Source organism: Pomacea canaliculata, linkage group LG6, assembly GCF_003073045.1.
Source record: "Pomacea canaliculata isolate SZHN2017 linkage group LG6, ASM307304v1, whole genome shotgun sequence".
NCBI classification, from domain to species: domain Eukaryota; kingdom Metazoa; phylum Mollusca; class Gastropoda; order Architaenioglossa; family Ampullariidae; genus Pomacea; species Pomacea canaliculata.
The window spans coordinates 5,013,065-5,029,543 of NC_037595.1; the positions used below are offsets into that span (position 1 = coordinate 5,013,065).

General features: G+C 39.9%; 2 protein-coding genes and 1 long non-coding RNA gene across 3 annotated transcripts; 1 reads left to right on the forward strand and 2 right to left on the reverse strand.

Annotated features, from left to right (window-relative positions):
- LOC112566328 lies at nucleotides 1-7,428 on the forward strand. Its single transcript, XM_025242448.1, has 4 exons — nucleotides 1-2,784; nucleotides 3,105-3,157; nucleotides 3,464-3,533; nucleotides 7,196-7,428. The coding sequence occupies exons 1-4, from the start codon at nucleotides 2,754-2,756 to the stop codon at nucleotides 7,375-7,377; spliced, it is 336 nt and encodes a 111-aa protein (XP_025098233.1). The 5' UTR covers nucleotides 1-2,753; the 3' UTR covers nucleotides 7,378-7,428.
- On the reverse strand, nucleotides 6,608-8,754 carry LOC112566329. The gene is made up of 3 exons (XR_003099563.1): nucleotides 8,585-8,754; nucleotides 7,167-7,358; nucleotides 6,608-6,959 (listed from the first exon to the last, which is right to left on the reverse strand). It is a non-coding gene; the product is annotated as an uncharacterized LOC112566329 (long non-coding RNA).
- A 3,516-nt stretch (nucleotides 8,755-12,270) lies between these two features.
- On the reverse strand, nucleotides 12,271-15,140 carry LOC112567317. Its single transcript, XM_025243965.1, has 4 exons — nucleotides 15,028-15,140; nucleotides 14,131-14,245; nucleotides 13,516-13,672; nucleotides 12,271-12,394 (listed from the first exon to the last, which is right to left on the reverse strand). The coding sequence occupies exons 2-4, from the start codon at nucleotides 14,213-14,215 to the stop codon at nucleotides 12,331-12,333; spliced, it is 306 nt and encodes a 101-aa protein (XP_025099750.1). The 5' UTR covers nucleotides 14,216-14,245; nucleotides 15,028-15,140; the 3' UTR covers nucleotides 12,271-12,330.
- Between the last annotated feature and the right edge of the window lie 1,339 nt (nucleotides 15,141-16,479).

Consider the following 16,479-nt stretch of genomic DNA (forward strand, 5'->3'; position numbering starts at 1 on the left):
ATTGCGACATGTGTATCCTGACTAGACATGGTCTATGCTATAAATAGAACAAGGTGGAAAACCCAGGCGAAAAGAAAGATAAAATCATACTTTAAATCCGGTTAGGCCCACGCCTATGACTAAAGGGTGGTGAGTGAGGTGCAAAGTATTTTTAGAGGCTGATGAAGAGAGAGAGAGAAAGGAGCATGAATACTGGAAGAAAGTAAATACTTTATCCGATGTGCTAACTGTAGGGAGGGAGAAACGGAATAAATACTTTATTCAATATACTAACAAAGATCTCCAAAAATAAGCAGTAACGTAGTTTTTACACCATTTCAGCGAAGCTAGACGAACGATCAAAGTTATGTCTTTGGTCGAGAATCTGGGCTTTACTACAGCAATGCAGTCGAATGATCAACTATCCGTCATCGCAAGGAAAGATGCCATGAACGGCACTGTGAAGCATGCAGTGCAGCATGAGGACAGTGACTTGCGACCCTTGCAGACTAGCCAAAAGTTTTGAAAGAGAAACTGGACTCTGCTTCTATTGCCGATGACGGCACAGTTAAGAACTCAGTCGCTACCTTCACTACTGCTGAAAAGTCTCTGCTGCATAGCTGCCCTGAGAAATTTCTAGAGAAGCAAAGCAAGATAACTGAACAACTTCGTAACGAAGAAGATTTGACCAACCAAACATTCGATGGACAGAAATCTCCACTCCTGATAAAAATGAATCTTATTTAATCAAACTTGATCACCGCGAGGAAAGAAAAATAGTGAGAGAAGGTCCCGCAGAACACGAGGAAGAGAAAGTCCAAAACAGTAACAAATCATGTGACATTGACACACACAACTCTATCGAGAATTCACCCTCTCGTCAGACTTCAGGACCTCCCGAGCCTCATACATTTTCAAGGGCCCCTTCTCCCACCGATGAAGGCACATCATATGCAGGTCCGACGGAACATGACGAAAGCGAAAAACAAGAGGAGAAAATAATCAGTGTGTGCAGTGTGAACAGTGACCCTGAAGATGTCTCTAACAATGGCTGGGCTCTCAAATCTACTTTATCAAAGAAGTTTGGGTCTTTATGGGGGTTAGAGGTCACCACTCTCAAGAGTGGCCCCACGGAGCACGACGAGCATGCTCTGCCGCGAGAACCGACCGAAAATGACGACTCCGGTCAATTTTACGATCCAGTGGACAGAAGGTGGTCAAGGAGATGAACTGTCCGCGGCTGATAAACAATCGTCGCGTCGCCTGATGACAACACGCCAGACACTTACCAGAATCGAAAGGATCTGACTACAAAGACTCAACCTCCTTGCGAAAGCTCGGAGTGTTTCAGTCTTTTTCAAGATCCTCCGCTACCTTCTCACCCAGATGAGTTTACTGGCGTTATATCCGTGAGTTTTGAACGACCAGCACAGCAGGACAAGGTCTGTGCGCATGTGGGCAGCGACAGAAAAGCCGTGTCATTCGTGGTGCGTGTAGATGCTCGTGGAGGGGAGAACGAGGAGAATACCGAATGGCAACGGCAGTTGGTGACGGGGCTTTGTCACATGGATCCGTCAGATTGCCAACGAAAATGCACGCGAGCACAGAAGCAGCAGGCCTGTCGCGACGATAGGTCCGATGGCGACAAACAGCAACGCACTGTTACACGGATGAAAAGGAGTCGTGCTGCTAGCAATAATCATCAACCAGGCCCTGCTTCTCAAGGTTACAGAACAAGAACATCGACAGCAAATTACAGTAAACGTAATGCTAAAAATAGACTCGAACTTCCAAAGGTGCGGGAAGCGGCGACGACCTCAAGAAAAAACACACACCAGTTCTGTAAGTTTCCAGTTAACAGCAAAAAAAGACAAGTTTTCACAAAAAAGGCAGCCAGGAGGTGGGGTCACACCAAATTCGGACGTCAACAGAGAAAAAAGGGTAGCGAGAAATTTGAAACATACATTTAAAATAAAACGATTACAAGGAGCAAAGAAATCTGGAAAATAAATAGTTCTAACAATCTGAGAGCAGGAAGTTCTCGCCTCTTTGACGACAATGCATGGGCCAGGAGTCAACATCCTCAGTTCGGCCACATGCGCGCGAGCTCGCCTCAAAGAAAGCCAGATCCAACTGGAAGGACATGCCAGTCATCGAGAGGTCGTGATGACCCTTTATCTCACTCTGCGGCGTCGTCATTTGAATTCCAGGACAGGAATCCTAGTTTTCTGCGGACGATGCGTAGCAACGCCAAGAAATAGCCTTCAGTCTCGGCCTATGCTCAGAGAGCTAAACAGACATGACAACCGACAGCAGCATCCATCAGAAGCGAACAACGACAACGATTACAATAATAGCAACAGCAATGATAGCAACATTGTGTGGCAATATGAACTAAGAAACATCCACAGGGTAGTAGTCCAGTGCAGCCTCACGACACAAATTATGAACTGGTACCCCGAGGGCTGTTGTCGGAAACTGATTGCTCGAGCGTTAGGAGCGATGGTCCACTGTCAGCCGACACCTGCAGGAGCCAGGCGCAGCTTCCCGCTTCTCCGCTGTTTCAACCAGAAAGCGACAACTTCGACGTTGTTGTGCATAGAGAAGGTCCTAGCGGTCGGAGAGGAGAGACTCCCGCGTGTCCGAACGCTCTGAGAGCCGTGCGCTTGAGACGACAAGCTGTCTGGGCAGATGGGTGGCCTGCTGTCAATTTGCAGACGGTGAGAACTACTCGCGAGGGGACCATAGTGGACCTACAGACACTTGACGTGGATATGCACAGTCCCCTGCACGAGGCTGAGCAAGGTAATTGCAATTAGGTCGTTGTTGCTAAGAAACACATAGAACTTTCTTTAGTCTTCTGTGGTAATCGTGCACATTCACTTTGACAACCAGTTCTTCAGCTCAGAGTAAAGCTTATGTCGTTTCGGGTACTTAGCCGCTTTGGTTTTTAAAATGATGCACGCATTATTTAATCTGTTGGAGCGATTTAGACAACTGTTTGGTTACATGTTAAAGATGTAGATGACAGTGACCGCAGCCACGATGATAAAAAAAAAAAACACGACGATAACAGCAATAAAATAGTAGTGGTGGTAATAATAATTAATTTTTTTTATTTTTAGGTCTTACGGCCGAAATCCGGTACATGAACAACCTTCAAACACGCAATGAAGAGGTATGGAAATTAACTTAGACATTTTTCTCATTTTGATGAAAAGAAATGAACACAGAACAACCGATAACAGTTGTTTCTTTTGTCTGTGAAACTTTGCACATGTGTGGATGTAAGTATGTAAGTATTGTACTGATGGATGTGAGTACGAACTGATAAGTCCCATAAGAAATAGCGAAAGACTAACAGAGTCAAAAGGAAAAAGGTAGAGAGAGTGAGGGAGAGAGACTTCCGCGTGAAAGTTTTATCAGAGGTTTTGACAAACTCTTTTTCTTGACTAACAGCTGTAAACATTTATTTTGTGTCAAGGATCTAATGAGTATATCAAGTCCCACAAGCATGGATCAGAACCCATGGACACTCCTTACTACACACTTCAGTAAGCCGTACAAAATCTTTTTTAAGTTAGGAAAACAATTACCAAGGACAGTGGGCAAAACCCCACTGTTTTCTCCTGTCTTCTGGCGACAACCTCATCTATAATTACTCATTATATTTACATTCATAGTTCTTTCTTCTCCAGTCTTCTTTTTTTGGTATTTTGCAATTATGTTCACAAACAGTGTAGTACTTTGTTTCAGCTTCTAGCCTTCCCAGGTTGTATTATAGCCAAGTATGTGCCGGTATAAGTCAATGAAGGAAAACGGACAGTAGAACGGTTAGAGCACCGGCGTCTGAACCAAAGGCACACAGGTTCAGTCGACCCAGCTGGGGGGAATGAGTACCTGAATTCACAGAGAGTCGGGGAAGGTAAGGCAGTGAGGGAGATGGGCACAGCCTTGACGTAAAGCTGGACCCGAGAAAAATGAGGTCTCTAGCATCTCACGCGCCAAAGACCTGAAAAGGTTAGAGGATGATCTTGACCTACTTTACCTCATTTAATGTCTTTCACGTCTCAGAAAAGCCGATAAAAGGAATTTCGAATAAGGTTGCTTTTTTCGCATAAGACGCAGTAGGGAAGAAGTTAAAAAAAATCAGCTCTGTGTCAGATGGATCAGGAATTATTTTATCCCTATTAGATTCCCATTAACTATATCGCGAAGACTTAGTTTTATTTTAAAAGGCTGGATGGAATTTTTCGGCTGAGCACATTAACTTTCATTTGCATTAAATGTAACTTAATTGGGAATTTCCTGTCAAAGAGAGGACAACTTTCAAGTAACTAGACATATAGTTCTTATATAATGAATTTGAACTGTGAATTTCCTTTTCCGGACACTTTCCGCCCATTTATAGTTTACTTGAGTTGTTTCATGCATATACACTACGAAAAAAACCTATTAAAATGTTTTGCTTTAGATCTTAAAGTTTCCTTCCTTAGTGTGTTGTCCTTTTAAACTGGCGCCAGCCTACACACAGTAAAGTTCTTACAATCGACAATCACCTTTAAGCCTCGAGAGTGAGTTCAAAAATATTTTTGTATTACTGTCGTCCGTTTTTCAGATGATTTCTATTCGTTTGTCTTTCTTTTCATTCTTTGGCAATATTCCGACCGATTTTCTATCACCATTTTGTGCCGTCTTTTCTCTTTCAGATTCACCCGATTCCTATAGATTTAAATACCAACTGTCAAAACACAAGTATGTGAGAACACATCACACGTAAAGAAGAAACACGTGTCTTAACATTTCTAATAAAATTAATTATTTTGTTCACTTTAAGAAAAGTCAACATGGTTGTGTTGTGTACCCAACTGCTGACTAGGCTTCAGAGAAGTACACAGTAATAAAAACAATGGTGTTTGCAAACATTGAGCAACACAGTTATAGGTTTAGTTAGTTATATAGAAGTTCAGTGTCCACTAGCTTCATGGTTTTTGCCATCTTTGGTCTTTTGCTATCTAACATTTAGTGATGCTGTCGCATATTGCTTCCAATTTTTGCGAGCATCTACTGAAGTAGCAGCATTAGTAGGAAACACTCTCATCTTTCTTAGCCTTCAGTTGCAGGGTGATGGGATGAACATCAATTAAAGAAATTATTTCAAAAGCTTATAGGGGAGTATAACCAATTCTTGCAGCCCTATGCTCCACTGGGGGCAAATAGGAATAAGAATAACATATTCATGAAATCTAGAGATACATCATTGTGCACCAGAATTTGGGCAGCTGCTCATGTTCTGTTCCTCTGTATGCTAGGATTATTTTATGAATTATACATCTGTAGTCACATGGATTAAAGATGGTTGATTTTTGTGGCTAGGGGGTATCTTATTTTCTGTCAAAGATTTCTGGGAAAAGCACCAGCTGTCTGGCCTTTTAGGGGGCTGACAATGATGTGCTCTCTAGACACTGAATGGCTTCAAACTTGACTAGATAGCAATTTCCATTCTGTTTGTTAAGAATGCTATACATAATTGTCTTCACATTCTGTTTGTTACATTTGGTTTGAGTAAGACAATCTAACCCCCACCCAACCTTTGTTTTCTGTGCAAATGATGTAAGCTCTGTTTCCCTACATTCCTGACAAAGTACATAAATAACTAGCATTGCAAGTTGACATTCAAATTTGTAAATGTTCACATCTAGTCCTGATTACTACCGAGCTTTGCAGCAGAAATTAAAACTTCGCTTTATTTTCAGCTCGCTTACCACATGACTGATGGTGTTTTCGACAGCCGAATTCGGTTCACTAAGTTACTTTTTTTAGCTGCTACGACGGTCTAAGAACGTCCACGTGGTTTTTATTTTTTCGCACGTGGTATTGTGAGAAGAAATGAACGTCTGACAGGCACAATAAACATTTAATATCAACGTTAATGTCTTAGAAAGAAAATATCCCAGAACTAGCTTTGATTTTCTGTCGCCATTTGTTTACATCCGGAGGCCATGACAGATGCATTGCGGGATACCCGAGCACAGCCGAAGCGTGTTCGTGTGCCCTATGACCCCGTCTAGGTCGGCATTAGTGAATTCTGATGCATGCGTCCATATAAGGAAGTTTCCGACCCTTTGTGTGGTCTAGAAAAGAGCTTGTATCATAGCGTGGGGCCTTCTATGAATTCTGACACAGCCTTTGTTTGAAAATTCAAGTCATGACCTTTCGATATAAGATGTGACCCAGTTGCCCACGTGGCGAGGTGTGTTGCTATGTCTCAAACATTCTCTATTCTAGCTAATTCTGCGCTCGGGAAAAGTAAATAGGATAGAAGTAGATGTTTTCATTGACAAAATAGACATATTTCTAGATTGTTCTATGAAAAACCACTTGGCAAGTGAATAGAACAAAATATGAACTTTGACAGTGTGAAGTCATCTCAAAATGGCCAAAATGAAAAATTTTTGACAATTTTTCGACCGGTGCCTGGTTAATTAAATGTATTAATCGTTGGCCGGACCTTTTTGCTGAAAAAGGTGAAAGAGTGTGGCGAGCGTGGTTTACATGCAGATGTTTACACGCGCTCGCAAACACATTCAACACACTCTTTCGTAAAACGTTACAATAACCAAACAGCAGCAGTTACAGCCTATAGCAGTTGTTTATTATAAAATCAAACAACAGGTCTGCTTGTAGTGGTTACAATGAAATAGTGTAAAGCAGCTGATGTCAATAGCAATCACAGGGTACATTGTCAACCTAATGCCAACAATCCTAGCGAGTCCCTCTCTTCTGTCTTCTACGACTTCAGATCTTGTCATACCTGCGACATAGTGTTGTTGATTAGGCACCGTGGCCAGATGACCCATTGGGCGTGCTTGACGTGCTTGACGGCGAGGACGTCCTGGACCCCTGACTGCGGCTACACGACGGGGGACCTCCACCCTCCTCCCACCTTCTCGCTGCTGGACCGTGGGGCGTCGTTTTGCCTTTGGATGCAAATAATAAAAAAAGGAGTTTATTAAATGAGATATTAGGAAAAGTCAAACGCCACTAATAAACTAGATTATAATATTATAAAATAAAGACGATCAGAAATAAGCCATTCAGCAAACTGAGCTGCTTTGTCACACGTATGTGAATGGCGAGGTGAATTATTACAATTAGTTTTCAAAAAAAGAAAAAAGCAGACCAACCTGTTATACTTGACGTCTGTTCGCTGCAGGGGCGTCGACACTGGAGGGAAGAGAAGCCATACCATGCTGCGTGTGTGAAGCTCGCACAGCTAACGCCATTTTCTTCAACTGCCACCATGTTGTCGTCTGCAACCTGTGTGCAGCTGACGTGGAGTTCTGTCCCTTGATTCACTGCGCCGCAGCGGTGATCACCTTCATGAGGATTATATAATGAACTGTGAGTTGAAAAAGACTCAAACCAGTAATTTGAGTGTTTAGAATGGATGAAAATTATACGTAGCAATTAAAGATTACTTAGTTGCTTTTCTTCTCAGAAAATCCGCGAGATTTACAGTCTCAGTTACTCGCGGCCATGAATAGACAGGTCTAATTAGATCTGATTATCAACTGTACGAAGGATGGGCACGCGCTCTGGTTAGTGTGAGCAAAATAATACTGAATTCATTAAAAGTATTAAGTGTAAGTTTCGAAAGTGTCCAGGCTGAAGGATTTTTATTTTGCTATAAGATCAGCGTTTTTGTGAGGATTCCCTTTTGCTTTATACTGCATTTTAATTGTTGCTATAACTTTGGTAATTATCTGTTTATTCAGGTTTTAATAGGTTGTAGATCTGCTACGTATATACTCGAAAAATTTGTGTGGTGGTGGTGGGAGTAGAGAGATGGGAGATCAAATCTGTAATAAGTAATACCAATTCTTTTAGCTTGTGTTACTATTCAGAGGGAGCAGATGCATATACGAGAACAAACCTACCTTTCCTTCGTGTACTTAATCCTAACAGATTTCTTTTCTTTGCATGTATATATTTGAAACATAGTTTGTTGTTCCTAATTAGTATAATATAAGGCCACAATATATGATAATATTTTGTTTGGGTGCTTGATTTTGTTAGACATGGAAAAAAGAAGTAAATATGTTATCATATTTTGTTGTCTTGTGATTCATACATCTAATACTAATAATATTTATACTAGTAAACATGTATAACCCGCCAATACCCTACCACCTCACCTTTCCCGCCCCCTCCAAGGAAAAAGTTCAAGATGATGTTTAGACCTTTTTTTTTAACAGAAAATCGCACCTTGCCGAACTTTTTTTTATGCATATATATATCTCTCTCTGGATATGTTTATTTGCTTACATTCTCTCTCTGTGTGTGTGTGTGTGTGTGTGTGTGAAAGTTTATAATACAGTAGTTTTTATTGACATTTACACAAATCTAATACTCAAAATAAATATAATATCAACATACACTCACACCCACACAAAGGCAGAGGTCCTGGGACTTCTCATCGCTATAACGATTCATCTACAGCAGACCAAAGCTCTATACAACAATATTCTTCAAAGACTTAATCTGGTCAGATCGACCAGACACTGCAGCCCTTACCATCAACACCAAAACATATCGTACTCACAGGAAAAGGAGAAATGAAGCGAGATAAACACCAGGTTGGGGCGGTGGGTTTCAAAGCAGTGGCAAGAAAAGTCAGACGACTGTTTTCTTCATCTTCCCTTCTCCCGTGCAGTGCTTTGATTGGCAGAGGTATATATATATTTGTTGATAGCCGCTTTACCAGGATGTGAAACGGGACGTGAACCAGGAAGTTGAGATTTCTAAGTAGCAGCAGGATCGGCTGTGGACTGCATTCTTACATATTGTAATCGGTTTTGCCCCTTTCTAATGGACTGCTAATACTATAGTCACTTGATCCATGACTGACATAACTGAATTCTAGCAGTAAATCTACGCATGCTTTCAGACAATTGTTTTCTAGAAGTATCCTCCAAAAACAAACTGAGTATTTAACAATGAAATAAGATTCCTATCGAGAATGTGCACACCACTTAAGAACGTGCCTTTGATGTCGCGGCAAGCACTTGATCGCCTTAGGATTAACGACAGGGCTTGAAAGCAATATATTTATATAGCGGTTGTGTGTAATCTTTGTAAGCTGAATTATCGGAGATAAGTTATCTCCCCTAATTCGACCCATAATAAAGGGAATAAAGTAACTAAGTAAAAAGAAGAAAAAAAAAGATAAACCCTGGCATTCAGGACGGTGTCTATGTATGTTTGCTGTTAAAGTTTACCTGTATGTCACACTACGAAAAATTCGATAAACCTTGGCATACAGAAAGTTTGTAGAAATAAAATATGGCGCCTCAGTCAGTCAGATAGCTGGATACTAAATTAGTAACCCTCACACTGCGACGACATCCTTCTCTCTGGCTAGAGAAAGAACACAGATGAGTGAAAACTCAACTCAGAGAAAAAGACGTCTACAACAGAAGAGGCAAAACATCAGAAGAACTTAAAATATAAAAGTGTGAGCGGCATTCTTCAAAATTTAGAACCCTCCAGGGCCCCTCACACTTCTATATTTTAAGTTTTATATATTATCTTAAAGAAAATCCTCAGACCTAAAGAAAACAATTATTTTACCCTTTTTAATAAAAATAAAAGTGTGCTTTTTTAAACTTACTTTTTTTTTTTTTGTTAATCTCAGCTTGCTATTTCGCTTGCCTTTTTCTTTAAAAGAAAGCGATGTGGTCAAAATTCATCTATCCCTGAACAGCTGGTTGTAATGCAGTTCATGGATATTCTCTGAATTCACATGCACACATATCCAAAGAATAGAAAAGATGTCACCTCCACGGTAGGGAGATCGCACTCTCGTTTCTCAACAGTGATGACTCTTGGGTCAGCAATTTTGAAGCCATCGAAGCTCGCTCATCACAGTTTACTAGGCTTATTCCTAGGCTTAGTTGCTGTACCGTTTAACAATTTATAAAAGTAATCAAGAAGGGGTCGACGTAAAAGCGATAAAACTCCGAACTGAACAGTGCAAATCCGGGATACATAAAAACACATCGTCCACTTTCCCCACGTCATGTCCTCGCATCTTCCGTGTCTCGATGGAAAGTGAAGAGCAGGCCAGTGACGGGTAGTTATACCAGCCTACAACCCCCGTCTGGAATGTAAACAATTCGTAAAAGGGATGATTAATCCTGTTTTCGCTGTCACTCGTTCTACATTCAACATGTGCGGCTCGGTCTGTTTGCGTCGTGATGATGTATTCCCTCCACTTGAATGCCGTCCGTAACACATACATGTATGTCTTTGTCGAGCGACTGTGGGAGTTAAATGAGTAAAGAATCTTCGTAGCAATCTTTTATCTTCATGAAACACAAAAAGTGTGGTGCGTTCCACTGGTTGAAACACACTGCGTACAAAGAAGTCACTGGACAGTGACGAGGCTTGAGCCTGCTCTTATTTGTCATAAGCCATTAAGTGAGAGAACAGTAAATAAAATAAACCATTGTCCCCTCAGCACAGTAGACTTCCGGTTTCTAAATTGAACTGTTATTATTTCAAGAGGATTGTAGTTATTTTAACGCTATAGTGTGTCTGTACATACAAATGAGATATGACTTTTTACGGCAGACAAATAAAAAATGTGTCCTGAAGATTTTTTTTTAATTGAAACAAAGACCACCTACATATTCATTTCCACGTTTATGGTCTCTAAAATTCGAGGGAAGGTACGCGAGAAAAGTTTAATATTTGTAATATTCTCCTCATATACGCAATGACATCCCGGCTAAAATAACACGAGGATAACTACAACAGTGATGGAAAACCACTTCAAAGATCAGGAAGTGTGTAAGAGAGGTCTTTCATAGGAATAACTGTTGCAGACGATTGTAATGTCACCTCACCAGTCAGAATGACAACAGTGATACAAACACTTCACAAGCTAACTCTGCTGCTATCTATGTTCACAATGAGTGCTACCGCCTGCTGGCGTCTGATCAGATATACCCTTTCATAGCTCGGATTCCATCAAGGATATTTTTATCACTTACCTCATTACCGGACATTTCGCAACGGTGAACATGTCAACATATATTAATTATAGCTGGAGAGTATGATGAAGACGACAATGAGGATCGCTGAATTACATTTTTTATTATATGTTTTTAAAATAACAGCTTTACAATCCACTTTGTCCTTCTTCTATCTATTGCTTTAAATTACTTATCGTGCTTGTTCAATATTGTTTATTGTAATTTATTGAGGGCATTCACCGGAAACCTTAAAAATTCCACAAATGTGATGCAGTGATACATTAGGAGAAAATATACTGCGTGTTTAAGGTTCGTTAAAGAACTCAAACAAGAGAAAAAATATTTTTAGAACTTTAATAATCCAGGATTTCAAAGAACGCAATGTGAGCAATCTCCTGTAGAGTCTATCTTAGTGCAGGAGTAGTTTCGTCTTAAGGCAAAGTTTCAAATATGGCCACCAGACGCTGGAAGCTGTAGAAGGCAAAGTTTGTTCCGAAATAGAAAAAAGGCAATGCTTAAATGTGCCTTTTGTTTATATGCATAGCCTCCACTTTTGCCCCTCATCTTCTTTTTTGGAGAACATTGAGCGAGAAACCCTTCATAGACCACACCTTCCTCTCCACTGGTAGAAGACCCACAAGCAGCCTACGCTTTGCAGACTACATTGATTTGGTGACAGGCAGTCACAGAAAATTGCAAGACCTTAGAAACCGACTGTCTAATGTATAAATGCATATGAAATGGACACAATTATTGACAAGAGTAAAGTCATTATTAATACCAATGGCAGCAGCTCACCAGGGGTCTTAAGAGATCAGACAGTCACTGCCAGCAAAGCACGGTACGGGGACTTAACAAGCTTTTTGCTTCTGGAAACTAGTTAGCAGGGTTCGGAGGAAGCCACTTACGATCTGCAGAACGCTTTGCTTTTTGTGCGAAATAAATCCATACTTTATATTCCTGAAAAGAATAGCTGACTTACTAACAGTGAGAGACGGACAGAGAGAAAAATAGATGGATGGAGCTTTATTTTATGTGAGGAGGTCATCTAATAATATTCACCACGTTTTTACATTTCTTTTAAAATTCGTTTCTTGTCTTTCTATATTTTTAGCTGTGAAAGTTTTAATGAGAAGATTATTTAAATAGGTACCCGAATTCCTTTAATAAATTTTAAAATAAGTAAAATTAAAAACAACAAGCAGTCATGACTCACTAGAGCTTTCATCCAGTAGGTGTTTGAAGACTTAGAGTAAAGCAATAACTTTAATAAATCATCATCGAAAATGCAAGAAAATCAAGTGCAGACAATTTACTGAGAAGCAGGTGTGGTGTCGGGAGGCAGGATATCAAACATTTCAACCAAGGACTGGAAGCTGCACGTGACACACAAAGTTACAAGATGTAACCATGGTGACTGGCATGATAGTAGGGTCTGACAAAGTAAAAGAGTTTGGGTTGTATGTCTTAATGTGTACAACATTTTGTAACAAACCAACCACTTGAAAGTTGATACTTCGTCGTTACAAGTTATCAAACGTCATTGGCATAATTTTGCAATTATAAAATCTTTTAGCTTATAATTAAAACCATTTCTTGCACCAGGGATAAAGATTACGATAACGTTCAGCGACTCATTGACATTAATACGTACATTTTCCTAAGACTTATCATTAAAACCCCCGGTTAGCTAATTTGGAGGTTTAGAAGAGCCATCAATTTGAAACAAGGACTCCCAAAAGCGTAACTGCGGTTCTGAAAACTCTTGGCATTTGATAAACAGAAAATGTTAGCATGGAAAAAAGTTCCCAAAAAGCATGGTAGACAGTTCCAAAAAATTAGAAAAACCTGGTTTAAAAAAACCAACCTAATATTTTAAAATTGTAATTCAAATAGATGTTAATAACTTTTTTTTTATTTAAGTATTGTTACCATCGTTAGTGTCTTAAGTCATGCACCAATCAATTCTGTGATACTTTGATCATATCTGTAATATCTCGAACCTTTGTTTGACAATAACATTGCCATTAACTTTATTCGCTTACCCCTTAAGTGGTGTGGAGAATACAAAAGAGCAGTAGTCCCACACAATTTCATTATTATAGAAATTCCGTTTTTGTTCAAAAATTAACACGACAGTATTGCACAACAGCAAACCATCGCAATGATAGTAATGATAAGTATGCAACGTCTTCCAATCTTCAAAAATAAGAGGATCACCTCCATTTTTGCTTATCCTTTTTCTCTGTGTATCTTTCAGATTTCTCTCTACTTTTTTTTCAAACGACTGGGACAGGTTATGAGAATTCTAGAGATTTTTTGAACATGCTGACTGATATACCAAAATGGAGTATAACAGAAAGTGTAGAAACAGCTTACTTTTGCACGTGCATATCAGTAGAGACATGCATGCACAAATCAACACACGCCTAACTTTACTGAGAGCAGAAAATATGTTTTAGTAAACTTGTTTCCAGACTGCGAAAATCTTACTTACGATCTGCACACCAGGGGGCAGCCCTGGTGCAGGAGGCTTGTCTCTCCAGCAATGACGCCATGGCATACAGCTTCGCAAGCTTGCTCTGTGGGCTCAGCGCCCAGCTGATGTGCCAACTTTCCAACTATAGCCTTCAGCTGATCAAGGTCGAAGAGACCTGAAAACACAGACAATTCATATACAGAGATTATAAGACATTGACAAAAACTAAAAGAAAAGATGGAAGAAAAGAGCGATAGCTTGCACCGGTGTCGATGTCATTCAAGAACTGCTGGATCTTCCGGCAAACTAAGGCCCAGTGCGCATTCACTTTAGCTGCACGCTTGCAGTCAGTGAAATTATTATTTCAAACTTTTTCAGAAGACGGTTGTGCGTTTAGACCATGGCTACCTCTTTTTCCGTTTGATTTCGCCCCCAGTCATTTTTCATTACTTTGTTAACGATATGGTATCAAGTTACGGCACTGTGTGCACTATACCATACACATACGACTACAGAAAGCAAAGCATTAATGCAGCGTAACATAATACAATATAAATGTATGCGTTATAGCAACATCAAAAACTATACAATATATACACACGGCAGTTAAAAGTACCATGTATGTATATATACCTAAAAGCGAGTCCACAAAAAAGCGTTTTTCAGGGGCCGCGAGGGCCAGAGGCAGAAGAAGCAGAAGGACGACGGCAAACTTCATGACGATGATGATGTGCAAGCAGACGGCGATCTGTAAACGACAGACGACGATGTCGGTATCAGATTAAAAAAAAATCAAACACATCCAAAAACCAATGTCCACGGCACTTTAAAACCTTTCAGTACATCATCACAGTGATAAAGCTTTACAGTAGCGCTTGAATATAATATCGGTGTCAAACAGTCAAATAATCTTAAAATTTCCTTTAAAAACAAATCGTCGCAATGTCAGATCTCTACATATAGCACAATCAGATTTTTAACCTAGTTGAGCAAGGTTTTATATATATATAACTACAAAGCTTGGTCAAATAATTGTCCATATTTTTTCTAGACGACAATACTAAAAGGATCTCTGGAGCCCATTCATTTATACCCAGCAACAGTTAACATTAACCAAGAAGGCAATGAATAGTTTTGTGTAAGATAACTATTATTTACAATTGCAAATTATGATTTTCAAATTATGATTGTTTTTTGTGGTTTTGACACAATATAAAATTTAAAAAACTTTTTCTTAAACGATTCTAATGAATGATTTTTAAGTATTCGATTTTTTTTGAAAAATATATTTATTTATTTAATTTGTTCACAACGATACGTTTCTTATGGTCCATGTAAGAATATATCTAAGAGGAAAAACAAAGAATTCTGTGGTAGAGGTTTGACTGCTTTAAAACGCCATCATTAATCACAGTCAAATCTGAAACCTCAAGTTCGAGCTTTAAGATTCCTCTTAAACAGGCTCGTAAATGATACAAAAAGAAAGAGAAAATGTAAGAAGACACAGACAGGTCAAACAACACCGTTTACCTGTACTCCTCTACGGACTCGTCTGAGAGGAAACAATCTTGCGTAATATTTATAGCCTGATAACTAGCAGATAAAAAATCTTTTTTTAGAGGAGACACTGTGCTTAAAACTCTGATCTCCTATCTAACTGATAGGAAGTTCTGCGGTTACACCAGCTGGTCACGACTGTAAGTTTGATTTTTGTTTGGTCACGACATACCCACATGTCCATTATAAATAACTTCTTGCTGTTCCATTTTTCTCTTTCGCGACAGCAAAATACTTAAGTATGTTTTAAGAAAAAAAGCAGAGTGCATGGAAAGATGAATCAGAAAACAATAAGTAACATAGAATTCAATGCTAGGCTATGTACGCGAAAAAAGTAATTGGTCTTTGACTGTCCACGGGAAGTGAAACAAGGATGTGTTTGTCCTCTTCTGTTCCCATTTTTTTAATTAATGAGCTATTGATTGAAGCGTACTTAGATATACACACAATAGTCAAAAGGTTGTAAATGCAATAGAAATTTTCTTGCTACTTTTTTGCAAACGACATAGTGCTGTTCTCCAAAAGTCTTCGCAATGACATGCCTCCTCAATGTCCCCCAACATATTTAGAACAAGATGATCTATGTCCAGACGAGTAGTTTTCCCTTACATATAAAAATAGGTATGAAACGCTTAATTAAACAATGGCGGAGAAGGCGAGAAGATTAATATGGCGCTTAAGAAATGAAGCGACGAGAAGAACCAGGACAAGGTCGACAAGATCACGAAGATCGAAGAATGTAAAAGTAAGATGAAAAATATGACAAGGATTATAAAGATGATAACGATGACAAAGACATTAAGGTGATAAAGATGATAAAGATGTCAAAAGCCTGTGGAGAAAAGAAAATCATTATTGGCTACTGTGTCCACTAACAGTACCACCCTTACAGTCCACCCCTAGCTTGCGTGGTCACTCCTGGCTGCTGTGTAAACACGACACCTTGCCCAGACGGTCTCTCACCGCCTTCACAACCACCCGCTTCTCTCAGCGTCTTAGGAAGATGCCCCTAGGGACGCTACGCTCTGGGGGTCGCTACATTGTCTCCCAGGGGCTGGAGCCAATGGCCAGCACCCACAACACCCACGTGACGCTACAGCGCGGGAAGGCTTTTGGCGTCAAAACTGTGGACAGGGTTGGAAGGGGCGATGAACAGTGAACCCCCATTGCTACAACATACATCAGACTCAGCATCAAGCAGACGTAACATGAGCATGACGTCAGGCGTTGCTACAGTCAGCGAAAAAACGCATCGACCTTTCCCCTGCAAACCGGATAAAAATAGCCTGGAATATGACGTCAACCGTCGTCTGCTGTAAGTCTTTCTATTACCGGAGAATATTAGTGTCAGTGTCTCTTTCATGCAACTATCTTTCTCTCTCTCCCTCTCTGTTTTTCTGTCAAAGTCATTAAAATATAAAGAGG